The sequence below is a fragment of the Mizuhopecten yessoensis genome, unplaced genomic scaffold, assembly GCF_002113885.1.
Source record: "Mizuhopecten yessoensis strain PY_sf001 unplaced genomic scaffold, ASM211388v2 scaffold7269, whole genome shotgun sequence".
NCBI lineage: Eukaryota > Metazoa > Mollusca > Bivalvia > Pectinida > Pectinidae > Mizuhopecten > Mizuhopecten yessoensis.
Genome location: NW_018406963.1, coordinates 200,074 through 224,294, shown reverse-complemented (window position 1 = coordinate 224,294; position 24,221 = coordinate 200,074). Strand labels below are relative to the sequence as shown.

Sequence of the window (24,221 nt, the reverse complement as noted above, 5' to 3'; positions counted from 1 at the left end):
CTAACCTGCGACCCAGTGGTGGAGGCCTAGTTATCATTGAGGGTCAGACACCTTAACCACTTTGTCACTGTGGCCCCCTGATAGCGGAACTTATGAATTTGGCATCAAAAGCAAGTAAAAATACTTAATCTAAATTTGGCTATATTACTGTAAAATAAGATTGTATCTGTATAGATAAACTGCGTCTGTCTCATGAGCAAGGCAGAAAGACAGATTCACATATACTATATTCAGTAACCTTACTGGTTTGAATTCAATTGCAAGGTAAACTACCATGTTGTTTTGATATGTAAGCCACTCTTTCTTATACCGTCAATTTTCATAAATCAACAATTAATATATGTTTCGTTTTCTTTGCTAGTACTTGTAATCATGTATCGAGGAAATGGAAGAAACTGTTTGGCTATAATGCGCTAAAATGTATCGCACTATATTTAGACATCACAGAATTTTGTTTAAAAAATATACCTCATCACAGAAACATATGACAATAAATAAAAGAAGAAAATAATTCCTTTCTCATAAACATCACTTGTCGTTACAAACTTTTTTTTTTAAGAAAAGAGGAAACGGACAAATCTATGTTGACATAACTTGATACATAAAAATAAGTTACACTACATATTGTCCCAGTCATACCCGACAGAACAGAATAGCCAGTTCCTATTTTCAATAATTGCTCTTTTTCTTCAGTACAGAACGAACAAATTTATTCCGTCATAGGAAATGCACAAATTGTGGCAGCAACTTTCGTATCCAGACCACAATAGTTTATAAAGGTATCATTAATACGTTGTCAGTCATTCGTCTCCCCGACAATTGTAAATCAGTCGATATTTTTTTTCGTCTGTGATCTCTTCCAAACTCGAATGCTGTCTATTCCAGCCTACATACACTGCGGTTCAATCTCTCCTCACTTCCTCACGTCTACGCCGTTGGAACCTCTGGAGCTGGCTCAGGTGCCTTGACCTCTTCCTGTCCTGACTGAAGCAAAGCGCCATCGTCCGAATTCTTCCTCATTTTGAGTGTGTGTTCAATCAGGGAGATACATACAAACACCCAGTTGTACATGTTCTGGGCGGGAATGGAGCCGAACTTTGCCACTTCGCCGTGAGGAACATCTGTAGGTAAAACGTAGGGTTAATAAGGTCACTGTCAAAATATATAAAACTCAAGCCCTATTTGTAGGATAGCATCTCCCACTGACTATAAATTCATCGTTTCTATATGTACTAATAATAGCACAAAAATGTTATCTGCAAAATATGTACTGAGTACCGTGAAACATTTGCCCAATCAAATCTTTGCTCCTTGCTGATGAAATCAATTTTTGTCCCAATTTTAATTTTGCCCTTCACATTTGATAACTATGTTTACTATATCGCTTACTTCTGTGTGCTGTAATAATAAATGTGCAGAGGGCAAAAAAAGGCGAAAAATTTCACTGTGGCGAAAAAATTTCCCGTTATACAGTATTCGTATGAATTGGAAACAATTTTGGGTTCCATTTTTCCCCATGTAGTAGTGATACCTAGTGTAATTGGGAATCGGTGTAATTTTTGTATAATCAATCATTGGTTACCGTTAACTAACTGATGATCGATTCATAATTGATTTAACGAAGTACATTGTGAAATCCCCCGTGCTGTTGTTGGGAATTGCTGACATAATTATAGAATAATAATAAAAGTAATAATAATTTGAGGTTCTTATATACCGCTTTATCACAACCTAGTTCGTAGGTCGTCTCAAAGCAGTTCACAAATTATTATCCATGGTTATATAACCAGTAAATATCTTTCTCAACTTCCTGGGGAGCATATAGCCAGAGCTGTCGATGCCAAGTAAGAATGACCACCCTTCAAACACTGAATTGGTTATCTATAGTTCTAAGCAACCATGAGCAGGCTTGAAAGTGAATCAGTGATGATGCTAACACAGCAGCTGAAAAAAAATATCAGGAGACTTCGGCTGCTTAACTATCGTTAGTATCTAATATCAGTTTATTGGCCTATACTGACCGAAAGCCGACAAAGTTGAATAAATCGAAACATGACCAGAATATTTTACGGAAATGAAACAAATTAGATTTAATTTCGTTTTAAATGCATAAAGGACAGATAATGTCTGGTTAGCATTAAGAATGTAAGCAAGCAGTTTGCTTTGTTTTCAGAGGCAGAAATTCGGGAAAACCTTAATGACAAAATTAGATCCGTAGTTTTCCATTACCTTTGAGGTAGACTTCAATCTTGTCTGGGGCGATGAGTTCTTGGTTCTCGGTAGATGTAGGGTCATAGTGCTCTATCTTCTGTAGAAGGTCGCTGTTGATTAACTGAAATAAATAGCGTAGATAAAATTAGATAAATGTGAACAAGATAAAAATGTTTCTGACAAAGGTATATAAATACATACTACAATTTTTTTTTTTTTTTTTAAAGACTTATTTTTCTTAACATTTTTTTTTTTCTTGTTTGCTTAGAAAAGTTGGCAACCTCTCGAGGTTTCTCTCCATACACGCCTTGTTATGTTTGTCTTTCACATGATAATAGAATCCAGGGGTGTAGGATAGGTGAATTCCACCCTCAGGTTTTACCAAATTTAAAACCCCCCCGGGTGGAATTTCCCTATATCCTACATCATTGCTCAAGGAAAGGGGCAAGTTTCTTACAGGACAATGAAATAGCTTTTGTTGGCATTTCTACTAAACAGCAATTTACTGTATAAGGGTGGCCTTATTACAAGGCATGGGCTTACTGCCAAATAAATATGATATTATGAAATAAAGAACAACTGGAGAGATGCCCTTAGAAAAAACTTCTGATTTAGAGGTCCGACTCGTGGATGTTCCTGATGCTGAGTCCAATTCTCATTTACTAGCACACTGAGATTCTAAGGCTTTTGAAAATTGTAAATCTCAAGGCCATCTAGAGCAGATTATCACTTGAAAATTTACTTTTGCTTTTGTACATCAAAGTTAAATGATATATTTAAATAGTAAAAACACTTTTACCTGTGGATGAAGCAAGCACTCACAATCTATATTTCCCATCAAATAGTTTTCAAATAAAAAGTCCTTACCCCCTTGAGTTCTCCCCAGTTGTCCAACTCGCCGGAGACGACCTTTTCGTAGTAGAATATTGCACACACAGCTCGTACGATATCGTTGATGATCTTGGGAGGATCATTGTAGCTCCGGAGCTCGGCAAAGCCCTTGGAATCGATCTTGGACACATTTTCTCGGAGCTCCATCAACATGAGGCGGTCAAACATGATGTCCATTCTGTTGTCGTCATCCTTCTCAGCCTCTGTTAGGAAAAAACACAATATGTGATATGTCTATATGTATAAGCGTAATGTTGTTTTATTTTGCAGTGAAAACAGTTTTGATACTAGACCATATTTTTGATTTGTTATGTTTTGTAAAACACCAATTGTTTGATTTGTTATGTTTTGTAAAACACCAATTGTTAAATTCTCCAGCTACACAATCCACGACAATAAATTCTGATGTGAATTTCAACCCCTGCTTAATTGTTGTACCATGAACGCTTTTGATGTTGTCTGGACATCTCCTCTTTTGAATTCCATTACTCTTATGGCCGGACTAGTGAATTCCATTACTCTTATGGCCGGACTAGTGAATTCCATGACTCCTATGGCCGGACTAGTGAATTCCATGACTCCTATGGCCGGACTAGTGAATTCCATGACTCCTATGGCCGGACTAGTGAACTCCATTACTCTTATGGCCGGACTTATGAACTTCATTTAGGAATCTATCAACTGGGTATGCAGAACATCACTTAACATCCACTAGCCGACATTGGATTTATTCTCCCTTGTATTTGCTGCTTTTGACACATGTTAACATTGAGAATATATATATTTCTTAATATGCTGATCTGGCCGGACTAGTGAATTCCATTTTTCTTATGGCCGGACTAGTGAATTCCATTGCTCTTATGGCCGTACTAGTGAAGTCCATTACTCTTATGGTCGTACTAGTCAATTCCATTACTCTTATGGCCGGGGGGGTGAATTCCATTACTCTTATGCCCGGACTAGTGAATTCCATTATTCTTATGGCCGGACTAGTGATTTCCATTTCTCTTATGGTCGTACTAGTGACTTCCATTACTCTTATGGTCGTACTAGTCAATTCCATTACTCTTATGGTCGTACTAGGGAATTCCATTACTCTTATGGCCAGACTAGTGAATTCCGTTACTCTTATGGCTGGACTAGTGTATTCCATTACTCTTATGGCCAGACTAGTGAATTCCGTTACTCTTATGGCTGGACTAGTGTATTCCATTACTCTTATGGCCAGGCTAGTGAATTCCATTACTCTTCCATTACTCTTATGGCCGGACTTATGAACTTCATTTAGGAATCTATCAACTGGGTATGCAGAACATCACTTAACATCCACTAGCCGACATTGGATTTATTCTCCCTTGTATTTGCTGCTTTTGACACATGTTAACATTGAGAATATATATATTTCTTAATATGCTGATCTGGCCGGACTAGTGAATTCCATTACTTTTATGGCCGGACTAGTGAATTCCATGACTCCTATGGCCGGACTAGTGAATTCCATTGCTCTGATGGCCGGACTAGTTAATTCCATTTAGGAATCTATCAACTGGGGATGTAGAACATCACTTAACATCCACTAGCAGACATTGGATTTATTTTCCCTTGTATTTGCTGCTTTTGACACATGTTAACATTGAGAATATATATATTTCTTAATATGCTGATCTGGCCGGACTAGTGAATTCCATCACTCTTATGGCCAGACTAGTGAATTCCGTTACTCTTATGGCTGGACTAGTGTATTCCATTACTCTTATGGCCAGACTAGTGAATTCCGTTACTCTTATGGCTGGACTAGTGTATTCCATTACTCTTATGGCCAGACTAGTAAATTCCGTGACTCTTATGGCCAGACTAGTGAATTCCGTTACTCTTATGGCTGGACTAGTGAATTCCATTACTTTTATGGCCGGACTAGTGAATTCCATGACTCCTATGGCCGGACTAGTGAATTCCATTGCTCTTATGGCCGTACTAGTGAAGTCCATTACTCTTATGGTCGTACTAGTCAATTCCATTACTCTTATGGTCGTACTAGTCAATTCCATTACTCTTATGGCCAGACTAGTGAATTCCATGACTCCTATGGCCGGACTAGTGAATTCCTTTACTCTTATGGCCGGACTAGTTAATTCCATTACTCTTATGGCCGTACTAGTGAAGTCCATTACTCTTATGGTCGTACTAGTCAATTCCATTACTCTTATGGCCGGACTTATGAACTTCATTTAGGAATCTATCAACTGGGGATGTAGAACATCACTTAACATCCACTAGCCGACATTGGATTTATTCTCCCTTGTATTTGCTGCTTTTGACACATGTTAACATTGAGAATATATATATTTCTTAATATGCTGATCTGGCCGGACTAGTGAATTCCATTTAGGAATCTATCAACTGGGTATGCAGAACATCACTTAACATCCACTAGCAGAAATTGGATTTATTTTCCCTTGTATTTGCTGCTTTTGACACATGTTAACATTGAGAATATATATATTTCTTAACTAGTGAATTCCATTACGCTTATGGCCGGACTAGTGAATTCCATTGCTCTGATGGCCGGACTAGTTAATTCCATTACTCTTATGGCCAGACTAGTGAATTCCGTTACTCTTATGGCTGGACTAGTGAATTCCATTACTTTTATGGCCGGACTAGTGAATTCCATTTAGGAATCTATCAACTGGGTATGCAGAACATCACTTAACATCCACTAGCAGACATTGGATTTATTTTCCCTTGTATTTGCTGCTTTTGACACATGTTAACATTGAGAATATATATATTTCTTAATATGCTGATCATATGTAACTCGAAATTATTTTTGAGACATGAATGCCCCTTCGGTCCTGTGGTTAACCTTTAAGTAGCAACAGTGACCTTAGCATTGACCTTTGAACCCCGAAATACAAACTCATCTGAGGAACTCTCATACTCAGCAAGTATATACAGGTTTGGTGAAAACCTGTTCAGAAAAGAGGTTGTAAGAGCCATGACAATGACTAGTGACGTGCCGGGAGGGAACAGATATGGGTAACACTTTAGCCCCCGGCCCCCCGCCCCCAATAAAATGGCAGGGACATAAAAATAAAAATAACAATCAGTATTTAATGGTATTCTAGCTTATCTAACAAAAAAATCTTTATCGTAACACAAGATGTTTGCAATAATAAAACATGACTTTACCAAATAAATGTTCTCACAGATGAGAAGGCACAAACAGTGCTTATCAACAAGTTTCTTTTTTAACAGAACAAGTATAATGGATATGTAAGAATATTTTTTCAGTACATGTTATATACTTTGCTGTATTGTATATATGTATGTATATGTAAATTAGAAATAGGAGTTTTACCTAACACCATGAGCTTATCGTCGCCGGCCGATTCCCTCGTGATTTCCTTGTGAGCCTGCTGTAACAACCTCAGCATCCTCTGTACCTCCTTGTTCTCGTGGGTCGGCAGCTGTTTGAGCTCTCCGATACTGATGTCCACCACCGCCACCGCCTTTCCAGAATCGTTACGCAGCGGGAAACCTAGGTGGCGCTGTCCGTAGGCGTCAGCGGACACACTCTCGCTGTTATCCACACACTTAAACAGGTAATCCCTGAAATAAGACTTCACTGATGATACACGTACGCAATCCCAAAAATGATAGGTACTAGGGTTCAATGCCCAGCAGGATATATCAAAAAGCAATTTATATACAATAGTTAATAGAATCTGTAAGTATTAATCAATTAAATATCAGTAAATGATAATCAATCTACATCAGAAAGAATTAAAACAATAGACCATCAAACCAAAGTAATGTTTAATTGTCATCCAAACCAATTGAGCTTTTCATTCCAAGCACTTGTTGTTTATCATGAAAATTTATTTAAAATTTAGAAATACTAAATATTGAGACAAACTGATGTAGTTGATTGCTGTTTTTTCATGACTTTAGTGACTTTGCAAAATTATACACATTTCTTAACCAGTTTCATATAATCAAAATCTTTTAAATTCAAAAGTATTGCATGTGTGTTGAATCACGGTCCTACATTCAATACAACTTATCTAGCAGATTTTAAACAATTGCTGAATTTGTCTTGATGTGGGTAAAATTTTCTCATTTGACGGCGATACAAGACTCTGAAGATTTCATCATAATTTATGTTACTGGATCTGTTACACTCTGCCCTCACCTGAACAGATTGTCTTTCCTCTCCAATCGTGGGGGGTTGGTCATGTTGATCACGTTGCCCTTGGCATCGGTTGTCATCATTTTCCGAAGGACATAATCCTTCTCCTGGCCCTCCGGCTCCACCATGTACGTGGTAATCTCGTGGACATGTGGACTCCGTCTGTGGATCCACGACACGGCACTCTCTGTGATCCGCAGCAGTTTCTTGCTCATATCCACATGGTGGTAGGCAATGCTGAAGGATTTGGCTACACCCTAATAGAAACAAGAAACAAGGTCAGGAATTATATTATGACTTAATTGAATTCAGGTCAGATTTAAGAAAAATCTAAACTGCAAATGAAAATCTAGAAATATTTTTTTCTACATGGATTTAGTTAAAACTTTAAGTTAAAAATCTACTGTATATCAAAATATCAAGAAATTTAGAACAACACACAAAGATCTTATTTGACAACAAGAGGCTCATGGGCCTTAACGGTCACCTAATGAGTTATGTAAAAACTGATGTTATCGATGTTGCCAAATGAAAAAGAAATCATTTTGTAACAAAGGTAACTTGAACTACATGTAATGCAAAAGTAGTGTGAAAGATCTTGGTAGTATATGTACTATGTACAAATAGTGGTTCTGTCAGTCAGCTGAATTTTGGTAAAGCACATTTAGACCCTTCCATCAATGAAGAGTATTTGATTCTACCATAACTGGATCTTGAGAAGAAGATTTTTGAAATTTTAGTCAATTTGACCCTTTTTGGCCCCACCCCTCAGGCTCCTGGGGGCTGGGGACAATATAATTCACAAATTTGGTTGACCTTTGGCCATGGAAGGTTTCTGCAAAATTTCATTGAAATTTGTTCTGGGGTTTTGGAGAAGAAGTCGAAAATGTAAATTGTTTACGGACGCATGACGCACGACGACGGACAAAAGGCGATCGCAATAGGTCACTTGAGACTTTGTCTCAGGTGACCTTAAAATGGAGACCTTATATAATATTAATTTTAAAAGTTCACATGTACTTGATGTATTCACATATAATTTTGCTTACATCTATTCGATAATGATGTCGTTTGATCTTTCGTGTAATGTGAACAAAGAAAAAATACCTCTTCATTGTTAGGAATTCCATTCGAAGATAGTGCCAACCATTTTGTCTTTATATTCTAGGCAATGGTAAGTATCAGAAAATCAATCTTTGTGATTTCAAGCAGGAATTCATATCTAAATTTACCTGGAAGAACTGAATCTCATGAGTGATAAAGATGGTCTTTGTATGTCTGTCATTTAGTGTGTCAATCCCGAGCAGTCCAAACACTCGCTTCCTCTTGTCCTTCAGGGGCACCACGATGAACGATCCCTCACGGTCCTGGCAGGGACAATAACAAAATCATCAATGTGTTTGAGAAATAATTTCTGCATAATTTTAAGCGTGAAATATAATGGTAGAAATTATCATAAATATGTCCCTACGTTTCATTTTGAAGTAGATCATATATTTTTTACTACATTGTTAAGTTTTGCTTATATTTTTCTATAACAGAAAGTTGTTTTTTCACAAAATGCCACCAAAAGATATCAAGCCTTAATTATTACTTTTTTAGACAAAATGATCAAACCACTTGAACAGAGTATCTATCCTTTCACTTTGATAAAAAAAAAATGAAAATCTAAGAAAACCTTCTTCGAATCATAAATTGCTCCTACATACTGCTATTCCAGGTAAGAATATATGGAGGAGAGCATTTAAAACTGATAATGTATGAGTGATGGTTCTGAAATATTACATTTTGTAAAAAGGGGGTCACCAAAAATGTCTCTCTGCCTCGTACTACCTCTAAATATTTATCTTTGGAATGGCTTTTATGGTTTGCTCTCAGGTTGATCTACGCAAGACTTTACCTCTGGTACGCGGTACGGGTTCCAGAACTGGATGTTTCCGTGGTTGTACACTCGAGGTACATGGATGGGTTTACCATTCTCAACAGACGAAAAACTGAAACAAAAAGTAAAACCAACATTGTAAAGATAAACATTCTTTTAAGACATGGTGTACCTATTACACAAATACCAAATACATTACTATACATTTATCGCCCTTGCAATAGAAAACCATGATTCTTTGTAATTTCCCCGAGATTATTTATTTTTTCACAAAGTGTTCACCACCGGGTGTAGCTGTAAGGAGACAATCCTGTTGACTTCCTTCGTCAATAAAGTATGTTGAAATTGAAATTGTATTCATGTTTTTTACGAGGGCAAAATGAAACATGAGGGGAAACAAAGAATTCTTTTCCAACTGTTAGCTAGGGCAATCAATATTTTGTTACACCGAAATAGAACAATATTACACGAGAGAAGATGATAAGGTCTACGCGGCATTTCTGTTGTCTGCTTCAGTCAGTCCAAACTCAATAAGGTATATGGTGCCTCTTACCATTTTTTCTAGAGCAGCTCCGAATAAGGGAAATATGACCGTAAAATTGAGCATGTAAGGAGGACACAATGTTTTATTTCCCCGTTATGTGATCAATATAATCCTATCAGACAGGCTTTTATAAAGATGAGGCATATTGATATGTACCATTAGTGGATAGTGGAGTCTCAAAGCAAGAATTACATACATGCAGGTTGTGGGTTAGTCACGGCACGGCACTGTGTTGTATCTTTGAGCAAGATACTTTACTCTGTTTGTTCCAGTCTACTCAGCTGTAAACAAGTACGTGGTTGGGAAGTGCTAGAATTGTAGAATGCTAGCTGTGAGCACCGAAATGGCAGCACCAGCTGTATGCTCCCCAGGGAGTTGAGAAAGAAATTGGCTGGTTGCAAAGGCCCTATAACCATGGATAATAATTTGTGAACCGCTTTGAGACGACCTACGAACTAGGTTGTGATAAAGCGGTATATAACAACCTCAAATTATTATTATTATTATATATTTCATCATGGAATTATAAGCATGCTTGTTACATGGATATAGGATAAGTTATATCTCATGTTCCTAAATCGAAGTAAAAATAAACTTACCTAATCCCCTTCATGTCGCTAAATAGGATTTTGCCGAGAAGGAAGGCGGAATCGTCCACGGTAGCGGCCACATATCGTAGACACACATCACCACGACTGGGGTCGAGAATGTTACGCTCCAACATGGAGATATTAGCACTGATCCTCTTACCCCCACCGTGGGCTTCAGCATCCTAGATAACAAAAAGATTGATTATATTTTATATACAAAATAATGATTAGGAATCAAATCCAGTAGACACAAACACACAATGATAAGTTTAATATCTCCATTTTTACATGCTTTAGTGTCTTTTACAAGAGTTGGTTTGAGCACAATATCAATGCTTGAGCAGGAGAAAGGTGTCATTAATACGGGCCCTGACCTCAAGAAGGATCCAATATGTCAGACGGAAGAAACAATTTTCAGACTAACAAGGAGCAAGTTGGTCCAGTCCACAGCTTATTTTAGAATTGATATAAGTAAAGCTGCAGTGAAAATCGTGACTTACCTTGTATAACGCATTGAAGATGGCCTTGTACACAGGCTCCATGCTGGCACCGCCCGTCTCTGCGGCATTCACCACCTGTTGAAGCCACTTCTTCCTGGCCTCTCCTCTGATACGTTCAGCGTACGTCCTCTGTAACAGTTACGCAGGTCATGCTAAATCATCATTGACTTATTATTTTTTCGCAAAGTACAGCATAACTTGCATACTCAATTTGATTTGGTCCAGGAATGAAAATTTGAATCCTACAGGTATTCAAGCATGTAACAAAAAATCATTGGATGAAAAAATTATGAAGAGATAGAATTATTCCACTCTTCTGATTTCATGTATACCAGATTCTATTGTATTTGATCTGCAAATTGTAGTTTATTATGTCTCCCCTTCGAATGAAGGGAGATGTATTGTATTAGTACTGGTTCTTCTGATTCTGGTTCTTCTAATATGATCTTGTCCAGGCCGTAACTTTTAAAAGTTAAAGATATCTTGATGAAACTTGAAGTATACCTTCATCACCTATGGACGATGTGCAGTGCACTGTCATTAGGTTATTGTGACCTTGACCCCAAGGTCAAAGGTCAAATAAGTGGAAAATTTTCAGGAATATCTTGTCCAGGCCTAAACATTTAAACCGTTAAAAGGGGACACATATGTTTGTGTTCACAAAAACAAAACAAATCTCTTGTTTAAGTAATATTTTTTTCATTAAAAGCAGGAAATCTGTATTTATAAGATTGTTCAGTAAAATAACCACAAGAGCCCCTACCTCAACACTGTTGACAAGGAACTCCACGAAGTAATCGAAGCTGTCAGCCCCTGGTAGCTCCTCCACCACGAGCAGCACAAACTGTCGGAACTCGCGTCGACTCAGGCGGTTGTCTTGTGAGTACTTAGCTTGCTTCTTCAGGCTCACCTTTGCTGCAACCAGACAGAACAAATATATAAATTTAACATGATAAAAACCCATACCCCTCTCTATTTCCTATTTATATTGCCCCCTGTGTAAATACCACGGTTACCCCTCTCTATGTCCTGCTTATAATGCCTTCTGTGTCACCCTCACTCCTTTCTATTTCCAAGTTCTCCTCTGTACTACATTGCCCCATTTATATGTCCTGGTTCTCTTGTCCCTCCTTTTATTATTCTGACCCCTCTATCATGTCCTAGTTTTCTCATCCCCTCAAAGTTTCCTAACCCCTCTTTATGTCCTGGTTCACTGTCCCTTGTTTTATTAAACTAACCTCTCTCTATGTCCTAGTTTTCTCATCCCTTCCCAGTATATCCTACCCCCTGCAATAACCTTACCCCTCTCTATGGCCTGGTTCTCCTGCCCCTTGTATAACACTCATTCCCCTTTCCCCTTGCCCTGTATTACCCTTACCCCTCTCTATGTCCTGGTTCTCCTGCCCCCTGTATTACCTTTACCCCTCTCTATGGCCTGGTTCTCCTGCCCCCTGTATTACCCTCACCCCTCTCTATTCCCTGGTTCTCCTGCCCCCTGTATTACCCTTACCCCTCTCTCTGTCCTGGTTCTCCTGCCCCCTGTATTACCCTCACCCCTCTCTATTCCCTGGTTCTCCTGCCCCCTGTATTACCCTTACCCCTCTCTATGGCCTGGTTCTCCTGCCCCCTGTATTAACTTTACCCCTCTCTATGGCCTGGTTCTCCTGCCCCCTGTATTACCTTTACCCCTCTCTATGGCCTGGTTCTCCTGCTCCCTGTATTACCTTTTCCCTCTCTATGTCCTGGTTCTCCTGCCCCCTGTATTACCTTTACCCCTCTCTATGGCCTGGTTCTCCTGCCCCCTGTATTGCCCTTACCCCTCTCTATTTCCTGGTTCTCCTGCCCCCTGTATTACCCTTACCCCTCTCTATGGCCTGGTTCTCCTGCCCCTTGTATACCACTCATTCCCCTTCCCCCTTGCCCTGTATTACCCTTACCCCTCTCTATGTCATGGTTCTCCTGCCCCCTGTATTACCCTTACCCCTCTCTTTTTCCTGGTTCTACTGCCCCCTTTATTAACCTCACCCCTCTCTATGGCCTGGTTCTCCTGCCCCTTGTATACCACTCATTCCCCTTCCCCCTTGCCCTGTATTACCCTTACCCCTCTCTATGTCATGGTTCTCCTGCCCCCTGTATTACCCTTACCCCTCTCTTTTTCCTGGTTCTCCTGCCCCCTGTATTACCCTCATCCCCCTTTCCCCTAGTTCCCTTGCCCTGTATTACCCTTACCCCTCTCTATGGCCTGGTTCTCCTGCCCCCTGTATTACCTTTACCCCTCTCTATGGCCTGGTTCTCCTGCCCCTTGTATAACCCTCACCCCCTTTCCCCCCAGTTCCCTTGCCCCCTGTATTACCCTCACCCCTCTCTATGTCCTGGTTCTCCTGCCCCTTGTATTACCCTCATCCCCTTTCCCCTAGTTTACTTGCCCTGTATTACTCTTACCTCTTTCTATGGCCTGGTTCTCTTGTCCCTCCTTGTATTTCTGCATCACTGTTTCCACTTCGTCTAAGTCCAGGTAGCCAGCCCCGTCATTGTCCCACTTCTCAAACAGGATGTCCATCTGGTACTTACGTTGGGAGGACAGGGCCTCTTTACGGGCCTGAAACCAAGAGCAAGTGGTCAAATAGTACAACACAATGGTATAGAGCAGCAAGATACTTTAACGGTTGCAATGAATTGTTAACCCTTTCACCACTGTAGACCATAATGAACTCATCCAGATCAATGCATGGTAGAGTCTACTAAAGTTACATAGGGGTGAAAGGTTTAAGGATACCTGTCCCACTGCCAAAAGCTGTAACTATGACCTGAAGTTTTCTTTTTTACCATAACTATAGCTTTGATAAATCATTTCTGAAAAAAACCTACCTGTAACTTTCAAGAAAATGTAAAAAAATAAAAATAAAAATACAAATTATGACAAAATAACAGTGTTCTGAATTTAAAAATATATGATAGAGTCAGACAAGGATTTGAACTCTAGACCTCAGATCATTACACTGCCTGCTCTGAACTACGTACCTGGTCAATGGAAGTAACCTGGTCAAGTCACACTGCAGTTAAATTTAAAATTAAATTAAGGGGAGACAACTGTGTGTATGAAAACCTACAGAGGCGTTCTCTAGTGTTTTGTCAGAAGTCGTACAGGGATCCTTCATTATTTTGGTGATGATGAAGTTTAATTTTATTTACCTTCATGAGCCTCTCCATTTTCTCGTCCTCCGTTTCCTCGTACCCTCCCTTGACAAACTTGGTGAGGGTTTCAAAGGTGTCCTTTTCCACAGTCTCCTCTCCCAGGAATGTCTCGGTCAGCTGAACAAACTGCGACACATTCAGCGAGTTCTCGTCGAATGCTGACGCACCAGACGTCTTACTGATATGGGTCACTGCTGAAAAAGTGTTTCCCTCAGTTTATGGCCAAAATTTATTTGAGCAACGGCCCAACTTATTTATGTCAGATTCAATTTGGAAAATTATATTGGAATTTTTTTTCTATGTTCTAACAGCCAAAAAACAGTAGAATATATATTTAGCTGTCTTACATAAAATGCAAAAAAATCAAAATTGAGGTTTGTTTATAGAATTTGAATGAATAATAAATATGGGATTCCAACAGAAACTATCACAATTATAATGGTATTCCAATGAAGAAAAACATGTAGTTGTTTATAACAAACACCTTGACACCACATAAACTAATTACCTACAGCCATGCAGAATTAGATATTTAGAGTTTGATGTTCAAAAGACAAATCTTTTCCTAAAGATAACAATTAACACAACTCTTTAATCAGACCTTTTAAAGTAATCTAATAAAAGTCAAGTTTAAAAAAAAAATTGTACCTGTCTTTTCCCGGCTAAATGTTGTGCCAACAGCGAATGTGACTAACGTGTTCTCTGCCTGAACTGTCTTGGGTGGGTCTTCCTTCACCTCTGGGGCTGCCTCATCTCCTGCAATGGGTAGGTCAGAGGTCATGCACAAAGTTCAAAGGTTAAATGAGACCAAATAGTGCTCAAGTCAAAAGATACATCATTTTGAATTTTTAAAAAACTGATATTATGTAATGTTTACTATGTTTTCTTAGAATTTTTTGACAATAAATGTATGAAATGTTTTCCAAATTCTTTGTTTGAGATATTTTTATACGAATTTAGATAAGGTAAAGCCATGCTTATCCTGCAATAAGCCTAGCATTTAATATTTTGCTCAAAACATGGAGATGGGCTAATTATTAACCGACAATGAATTAACATTTGGGTCATTTCTATTAAACTAAACAGTTATGGGTGGGCTTATTATTATCAGACATATTGCTGGATAAATCTTTGGAGATCATTGTTAACATGAACTTCTTTCTACATATTTCATATTCGCGCTAAGATCGAATGGTATTTCTAATCTATTATAAATAACCATACAGGGTTACACACTAGCTTTTTCTGCTTGGTATTCCACATGACTATAGTTGAATAGATTATGTGTTAGCCCTACGAGTCAATGCAACTAGTCCAAGATTTCCTTTAACCCTTTCACCACCGGGACCATAATGGACTCATCCAGATAAATGTATGGTAGAGTCTACTAAAGTTAAATTACCTAGGGGTGAAAGGGTTAAGAAGCATTCCAATCGATGAGGAGACGACTCGTTTGCAAATTTTAATCTGGAACAATAATTCCACAGATGATTACTATCCAGAAATAGCTTCCTCTTAATCATGAATTTAAATATTCATGAGTACAATCTTCAGGCAAAACTTGCAAAAAAAACCAAAACATGCTAAATAAAGTGAATGACATGCTGAAAATGGTGAAGGCCAACAGCCAAACAACATAAAATGCACAATTGTGATGAGACCCCGAGGTGATTAGATATCAAACAGTATGATAATTGTGTTCTCATACTTACGAGACAAACTTGTTGTGATTCTGGAGCCGAGGTACGATTGCTAGTTAGGATTACAAATCAGGGTGGTGTGCATAGTTTGTCACAAGACAAACTTGAGTCGGTGTGAGTTTGGAGCGGAGGTTATAATTGGATTATTTAAGGATTAAAAGTCAGGGAGGGATGGATAATCTGTCGGACAATTGGTTATGTTATAGGACCAGTAGATTCAGGAGGCTGAGTTACAAGAGGAAGGTATAAGCAATCCAGATAACATATATTTCACTCATTCACCCCCTGAAATTTTGTAATAAACTATTCCAAACTTTGAATTGGAGGAGTTCATAACAATGTCTTTAGGTGTCTTTAGGGGTGAATGAGTTAATTAGCAGTTATTGGTAATAATTGGAAAGAAGCTATTGTGTTCTATCTTTCCCTGTACTGGGTTACTTTGTTAGACCAGTGCCTGATGTTAGAATGAGATGAAGACAGTCACCCACTTCACCCATCATGATCACTACCTTCTTTCGGTGATTCCTTCTCTCCTTCCTTTCCACCGTCCTCCTCGCCTGTCCCATCCTCTTTCTTTTCAGTTGCCTCTTCCTCTGCCTTTTCTGTTGTTCCCTCCTCAGGTTTATCAGTTGGGCTCTCCTCTGTTTTTTCAGCTGTTCCGTCTTCTGTCTTTTCTGCTGAAACTTCTTTTGTCTCTGTTTTTGTCTGTCCATCTGTCACTACTTCGTCTGTCTTTGTTGGCTCTTCCTTCTGTGTTTCTTCCTCTACTTTTTCGGCAGGTTTTTCTTCGGTTTTTTCAGCAGGTTTTTCTTCCACTTTTTCTCCAGCTTTCTCCTCTGGCTTTTCCTCTGTCTTTTCTTCTTTTTTCTCTGATTGTTCTTCTTGCTTGGCTTCCTCCTGCTTAGCTTCCTCCTGTGTGACCTCTTGCTTGGCCACCTCCTGTGTGACCTCTTGCTGTTGTGCCTCTCCCTCGGCAGGTTTCTCCCCCTCTGTTTCCTTGGGGGCGTCAGTTGCCGCAGCCTCACCTTCCTTGGGTTTGTCTCCCTCCGTTGCAGTTTCAGTAGTGGCACCATCAGCAGTGGTGTCCTGCTGTACTTCCTCCTGCTTGTCTATCAGAATCATTGGTAACAAAAGCAAAAATCAACCGAAGGTGCAACACAGGCAAAAAGTACCATTGTCAGGCAGGTACAGTCAGTCTTACATGGAGTGTAGGGGAAGAAATTGAGATTTACTGGTATAAACATGTTGGACATAGCTGACTATGTTAAAACAATATTTCAGTTTCATGGAAATTTTTACTGCAATTTGATTTCATAATGTTTTTTCATTTTAAGTACCGTACTGCAAGTATCTTTTTTCTTTCAAAAGTGAGTAATTCTTGATAATATACCAATAGGTTGTAACTTATCAGATTTTTTAATTCTTCAACTCCTTCAAGTGCTTGATATATGGAAGGGGACAAGTAGAGCTGGATCAAGGGTTAAACCCCCTTTTTTTTTTAAATTTAATATTTAATTTAATAAATACAAAATAAAAATCTTTTTTCATGACAAAAAATGTAGATCTGACTGAAAATGCCTCACATGTACCCTGAAACATTGCAAAATAAATATTTCATGCAAAACATAAAAGTAAACATTGAAGCATGCAGGAACAGGTAACAGTGTATATTATCACCCTAAGCAATTGTCAAATGTGCTGTTCTCGAACCAGCCATGTGTGCAATGTAGGTACTGTGTCACATTTTGTATAGAAATGATCAGTGACACATTCAATGTTGAAACATCTTTACAATAGATCAGGCAGTTTCTACTTACATGTCTTTTTGATCTGGCTATCAATAAATTACTCAAATGATTTTTTTCATTTATTTCGATAAATTTCTTGTAATTTATTTATAAGTAAATTATGAATACAGTTGAACCTGCTCAAGAGACCACCTGTGTTAAAGAGACCACTTTGAAACTTCCCCATCGCAGTTAATCTCAGTTAACCCATTCACCCCTAAAGTCACAATTGAACCTTACCAAATCAAATACTTGGCAAGTCCAGTTTAGATGTGTAGGGGTGAATGAGTTAAAAACCACCTGCGATAAGAAACCACTTATGGAGTTCCTGAGGGTGGTTTCTAAATACAGGTAGGACTGTAATACGTAAACAAAATAACAAATCTAAAATAATTCACATTTAATCTTGAAACACTGAATAAATACAATAAGATTTGAAGTTACAGGGATTGCTGAACAAAACACACATCTGAAAAGCAGTTTTACCTCCTGAGTGTTGTTGGGTCTGGGGAACCTCTTCTGGTTTAGCTTCCTCTGGTTTGTCAAATTCATCGTCATCGAAATAGTCAACCACCTCGTCAACCTCCGCCACCGGCCCTGTATGAGTAAAATCATATCAGATTTTGCATGTTTTGTGGGACAGATTTTTTTTTGTACAATTTGTAAAGGCAAAGATGCACATTTACAGTATATAGTATCTATAATTAATAACAAAATTGATACTTTAGACTGGAAAGTTTTCACTTCAGCTTAATTACAGCTCTACCTAATGAGGGCAAATTTATGCAAGATGGTGGGATATTGTTATTACATTTTATGTAACATTTTACTACAAAGATAGATTAAAAATCACCAATGTGCAGCTATAGTGTGTAAAATATCAGTATCTTAGTCATATGACACAACGAGCTACGAAAATATTTACATCTTCTTGGGTTCCTTAGGTTTCTCTTAATGTCTTCCTTCAGGGAATCCCAGTAAGATTCAAACAGACTCAAAATCCTGTGTCGGTCCAGTAAACCAATCTAAAACAACAAACAATCTGCACATGTAATCAGACTGCGTGAGAGTATTGTGCCGATGGGCATATTTCAGGAGGTCTTTTGCCAAAAAGAAACAAAATCCATATATGCAAACACACCAGTCTATTCTTACATGTCAGGAGAAAAAATATGCGTAGTATCTTAAATCAGATTCATCAATTTGAAAATATGTTAAATATCAAAGTTTTACTTTTAAAAACATAAACAACGTATGTTTTAAACGTGTCGCAACGTGTCAAGACCGGCTGGTCCCTTAAAATGTCAAGCTATGACTTAATAATCGATTTGTATTGTTAACCTGAACAACAATGTGAGGAAATTGTATATTTCATATGTCACTCGACCCAGAATGTTTTGCATATCGCTAGAGAGCGTATATATACACCTGCATCGAAAAAAATACTGGTAGGGTGTTGATCTAGCCCCCTCACCAAGAGTGTATTTATTGTGTATGGTTTGATTTTAATAACATATACCTACAAATGTTCATTAATAAATTTTTATCATTTCTGTAAAATGGTGGTATTATGATTATCTCAGAGTAATTAATATTTAATATGCTTCCAGAAAACTTGAAACGAATAACGATTTGGCAGCTAGATTAAATGATGTCAAGGATGAAATAATGAAGCCATAATGTAAAATGGCTCTTTGATATTATGGAACCCATTTGTGTTTCAATTCATTGATTAAATTAGTGCGTAATAATTAACAAATAAGTTCTGGTCAAAAAGAACTCCTGGTTACAAGGGAAGTACGTCGGACATCTTGTATTTTCAGTGCAAAATACAAACAAAATATATGGAAAGGCCCGAAAACTTGCTGTAATATTACATTGAAATTCACCATATATATCATTGATAAACGATGCCAATCTATTTATATTAACAAGGCAGAATATTGAAAGCAATCCAAATAAGTTCCAATCCAGGATCCTCGGGACAAACTTTGGTATCAAAAATGAACAAGGGGCATAACTCTGTATAAGACCTAATATCAGCATGTGAAACTCCATCATTCATAGAGGCATTCACATAAAAACTCTCTGAACAAACTTTCAAAAGAGAACATTGGTATTTCCAGCCAGTTTTTGTTCCTCGTTAATTTGGAAAGGGGGCTTTTTTGTGCTGATTTGGGAAGAAAATATACCAAATTGGAGGGAAATTTTCAAGTGCAAACTGCAAATTTTGGGAGTTAGGCATAAATATGAAACAGCTTCAGTTGGGAAGGGGGCACATGGACCAAAGAAAGTCCCCTGAAAAAAACACTGCCTGCTGACTGGTCACCATAGTGATGACCAATTTATGTGCATCATAACTTTCCCATTGACTGGTCACTTAGATTTTAGCCCTGTGTGGTCACTATACGTACTCCGCTGTGGTCACAAGTGATGAAGAGGTTGGTCAGCAGGATACGCCGCGCCTCACGACTGGCTGCCGCTCTGTGAGACGTCGCACACTTGGACAAGTGTGTCATGAATTCATCAAAGATTTCTTTACTCAGCTCCTCCACAAATATTCCCATGTACTATAAAAACGTAAAAAGTAAAACAGTAAAACCTCCATATAATGCCCCTCGTTTCATTTGCAACCTCGTTTACCGCCAGCACATTTCAATATCACTTTTTCTGTTTTTTCTTAAGAATTCCTTTATGCAATTCCCTCTATTTATCGCCAAACCCCTTTATAATGCCAAAATTGCATTGGACAAATGTTCATTCAAACAAGTTTTTACCATTTTGGGTGTACAATTTCCTACTTTAAGTGTGCTAGCCCACAGAGAGATTTAAAAAATTCTGCTAGCCCTTTTTATTTTCATAATAATTATTTAAAATTTTCATCAGTCCAGACATGAAGTTCACTAGCTAGTGGAACCATACACCCCCTGTCAGCACATATATAACACACCCTGTTTAGCAATGTCATGCAAAACTTTACATCATGAAAAGCTTCATTTATTTTATACTACTAGGAAAATTACAAATATACATACCCGTTCGTTAAATAAAACAAATAAATTACTTCTAAATGAATATTTCAATTGGCATTCATGATAAATATTTTCATACAGGAAAAAGTTATTTCAAGAATAAAATACAAAAGACACACATACTCGAGCAAATTCTTTAACTGTTAGTGACTTTCCAGTCTCGTCTGTTGGTTCCAGTGCATGGCTCAATTTGGCAGCATTTTGTAACTCTTCTGGGAAAGTTTCGGCAATTTCAACAAATGACCGCAAGGCATTTTGAACCTGAAATCAGAAGAAAAAACCCATTATAGCATTGATTTTTAAAGTTCTCCTAGCTAAACATTTTACTTTATACTTAAAATTGAAGCATTGCCTAGTATTGTTTATAAATACTTAAAATGTTTTCCAAATCAGGGATCAACTTTGAGAATATGAAGGAAACTTGAAAATGTAAAAAAATAAAATATTGTTTGTACGTACTATATCGATGTCTTAACAATAATTATTAAAACAACCACTGGATATGGACAAAAGATAAAATAAATACATAAAATAAGCAACATTTTCGGACACATTTTAAGAAATGAGTAGAGTAGATTTTGCTTAATATCACTTCCTATTTGTCTGAGGAAAACATGATATTAACTGGAATGTGACATAAAGAGAAAACATGTTTTTCAGATCATTTCAGCTGTCAAAACTGGAAAGTGACCATATTAGAATTTTTCAACTAAGACACTAGGGCTAATCAATATTAGTAGTTATATATCTTACAATAGATAGCTCCACTCTGCCATCAGGCTGGACGTTCCAGTTGGAGAACTGGTCCATGAAGGCAGTTTCCCGTCGCTCTTTCTCCTGCTGTTTGAGTAGTTCTAATCTATCTCGTTCCTCTCTCCTTCTCTTGGCCTCAGCCTTAATTCTTGCCAATCTAAAAAATCATTTTTAATTGCTCCAAATGTAGAATTTGTCCCAACTTGCTTTTTTAAATTTAATTTACAGGTGGCTTCTTGCATTTTAATCCTTTGAATAATTAATTCAGCAGTGGTGTCCCTTTACATAAAAATCAATGTAGCAACCTAAGGGTTAAGTCAGTAACAAACAGCACATACATCACCTTGTGAAATATTCTAATAATTTTTTTTTTTTCGTTCTTTTAATTGTATATATCAAATTGCAAGGGCTGAGAAGAATATGGAAATTTTAAACCACAGATCTGGAAACAAAAACCTGACAAGTATTCCAGTATTCTTTCAAAATGAGATAAAAAAAAACCAACTAAAGTTCCTTATTGAATCAATGAATTATTTCAGATTCTTCAAGGAGAACATTTATGATTTATAGAGGCCTGTAGCATCAATTAATTGGATTCAACATTTAAATAAATAAAACAGACAACCACACATGTTTATGGAGCAACCCAATGATTTGAACCAATAAAATTTAAATTGATATTTTGACAGCATTTCTTGTTACATCATCTATAGCAATTTGTGATTATAAATATATTATATTATTACACCTTGCTTAATTTTGAAGCATCTCATCTTGATTTTAACCAAAGAACCTACTCATAATTATTCTCTGAATTTCAAATGACCTAATAAAAACTCTGCCAGCTGTCAACAGTCTCAACACCAAAATATCCAAGGACACATCAAGAAATATGGCAGATTCAAATGGCCCATCGGGAAACATCTAAAAGCATGCACGCTACAACCTAATTTGCTGGATATGAATGACTTGACAGTTCTGTATTTGTTTTGATTCTCTAAATGACTAGTTGATATGATTCAATATATATATGAGCTTTGATCAATCAATAAAAAATTTAAGAATGAAACTTTGTCTATTTCGGTTCTCAATTTTTATTTTTTATTTGTGCTGTACCTGAATTGTAACTATGTCTGGGTTTTCAGATAAAGAATCACATTATACAATCTAGGTATAGACAAAGTCAAGATACCATAGTGATTTGACAGCCCTTTACTCGTTCACCCCTGAATACATATATTTGAACCCTTCCAACTCAAAGGTTGGAATAGTTCATTTTGAAATTTCAGGGGTGACTGAGTTAATAACATATTATTTGACACATTACACTACATACCTGTTGTCCTCTATGTTGAACAACTGTTTCTTGAGGTCATCAGCCACCTCCCTTAGTCCCCTAACGTAAGGTGATGCCTCGGATAAGTTACAGTATTTAGGATTGTTCCTCATCAGGTACTGAGCTAGGAAGTTGATGGGGTTGAAATTTGGTGCTACTTCTCCTTCTTCTGCAAGTCCCTTACTGTCTGCCTCATTAAGTAGTTTTTCTACACCCAGGATGAGCGTGGGTAGCACTTTATCAACCAAATAAGCTCTGACCTCAAGTGTTGCCTCATTATCATTAAGCCATTCTCTAGCAAGAATTTCAATTGGAATCTTCCTTGCAACTTTCTTAGCATCATCTTTTGATAGTCTGACATTCTGTTTCTTTTCATTCCTGATGACCACTAACTTTTCCATCATGTTTTGTTCGTGTAGTCGCTTCCATCTCCTAACTGCACTCCTGACCACAGGTTTAGAGTATTCCCCAGAATTTGGGCTGCCAGGCGTTTTTCTCCCTGTGGCGCTCCCATTTCTATTCTCATGATCCTTCCCTGCTGATAAAGTCACTCTCTTTTTTGGACTGCCAGGGGTACACGGTTTAAGAGCCAATGTGTCCGCCATGTTTCAAACTGAATGGAAAAACAAGTACATGTTATTTGATGGGTCGACAAATGCACCATGAGTTGGAGAGTGCACTTAAAATGAGGTTATTGAGATTATATATATATCAATACTTTATTATATGATTTATGTTTTTGCCAATGTCTTGAATATTATACAGTTTATCGTAAATATGATATGATATTTAATATAGATATATGTTAACAAAACAAGAACTCAATCTGTGCTTCTTCTTCCTTGTATTTGCCTCCTTCAACTTGTTGTAGATACTGCAAAGTTTTGGAGTGCGCACTGCACGTGAGGACAGGTTAAAAAGTTAAAATAGATAAAAGTTCCTTGAATTTAGAGGCGTGACACTCGGCCTTTAAAGCCATTGAGTGTCTCCTCTTCCACTATATCAGTAGTGGAATCTGTAGTACATATTAACATTTGGTACTTACATTAGATTGTATCATCGTTATATCATCTTCTTGTTAATTTCTTCTAATATGGTGCTACACAAGCAATGAGTTTTTACAAATGTATACATCATGCTACAGACAGATAGCTAGGCAAATCATTACTACAGTGTCTACTAAAATTTACCATAATTGCAGGCTTCATAATTTTGATCACTCATATGTATATTTGGCGACCAATTAGAGTTTTGAAGCCAGTCATATTTTACCAGACTTCTACAGTATCGTTAGTGATTCTACTGAATAGATCTACTCATGTACACTCACTGCTGTGCTGAACAGTTGAAAGCACCTGTCATGCCTGTTCAAAATAATAGATAAGCCTCGCGTAAAGTGCATGCCCGTAGAGTATTTCAGTACGAACTATTTATTTAGTTAAACTCACTTTTCTGATAGCTTTCAATTGAATCCTGATTTGACGGAAATCATGAAACAAATATCCAGTTTGTGACGTTCACATCAGGAAAATGTTGCTATTCCGCCATTCGTTGCTAGGACGAAATCTTGGTCATTTGTACGCTTACTTTATACTTCCGGTTCATATT

At 37.6% G+C, this 24,221-nt stretch overlaps 1 protein-coding gene across 4 annotated transcripts; it reads right to left on the bottom strand.

Moving 5' to 3' along the window:
• Positions 1-567: 567 nt before the first annotated feature.
• LOC110453322 (EF-hand calcium-binding domain-containing protein 5-like) lies at positions 568-24,181 on the bottom strand. 4 transcript variants are annotated; one of them, XM_021502224.1, is made up of 21 exons: positions 24,062-24,181; positions 22,614-23,226; positions 21,278-21,434; positions 20,648-20,785; positions 19,907-20,062; positions 18,418-18,517; positions 17,979-18,089; positions 16,215-16,814; positions 14,654-14,761; positions 14,003-14,199; positions 13,253-13,409; positions 11,574-11,725; positions 10,811-10,939; positions 10,320-10,492; positions 9,195-9,288; positions 8,527-8,661; positions 7,298-7,551; positions 6,464-6,714; positions 3,079-3,305; positions 2,230-2,332; positions 568-1,121 (listed from the first exon to the last, which is right to left on the bottom strand). In XM_021502224.1, the coding sequence occupies exons 2-21, from the start codon at positions 23,216-23,218 to the stop codon at positions 928-930; spliced, it is 4,041 nt and encodes a 1,346-aa protein (XP_021357899.1). In that variant the 5' UTR covers positions 23,219-23,226; positions 24,062-24,181; the 3' UTR covers positions 568-927. The 4 variants fall into 4 exon arrangements, with proteins under 4 accessions (XP_021357899.1, XP_021357900.1, XP_021357901.1 ...); XM_021502225.1 differs by having other exon boundaries at positions 14,003-14,196; XM_021502226.1 differs by having other exon boundaries at positions 16,239-16,814.
• Positions 24,182-24,221: the final 40 nt, after the last annotated feature.

Excerpts from the sequence above, each read along its gene's own strand:
- LOC110453322 (XM_021502224.1), bottom strand. The coding sequence starts at position 23,218 with ATGGCGGACACATTGGCTCTTAAACCGTGTACCCCTGGCAGTCCAAAA. Across the intron at positions 20,786-21,277 it reads GCAGAGTGGAGCTATCTATT|GTTCAAAATGCCTTGCGGTC; the intron begins GTAAGATATATA and ends TTCTGATTTCAG. Across the intron at positions 9,289-10,319 it reads AGCGACATGAAGGGGATTAG|TTTTTCGTCTGTTGAGAATG; the intron begins GTAAGTTTATTT and ends TTTTTGTTTCAG.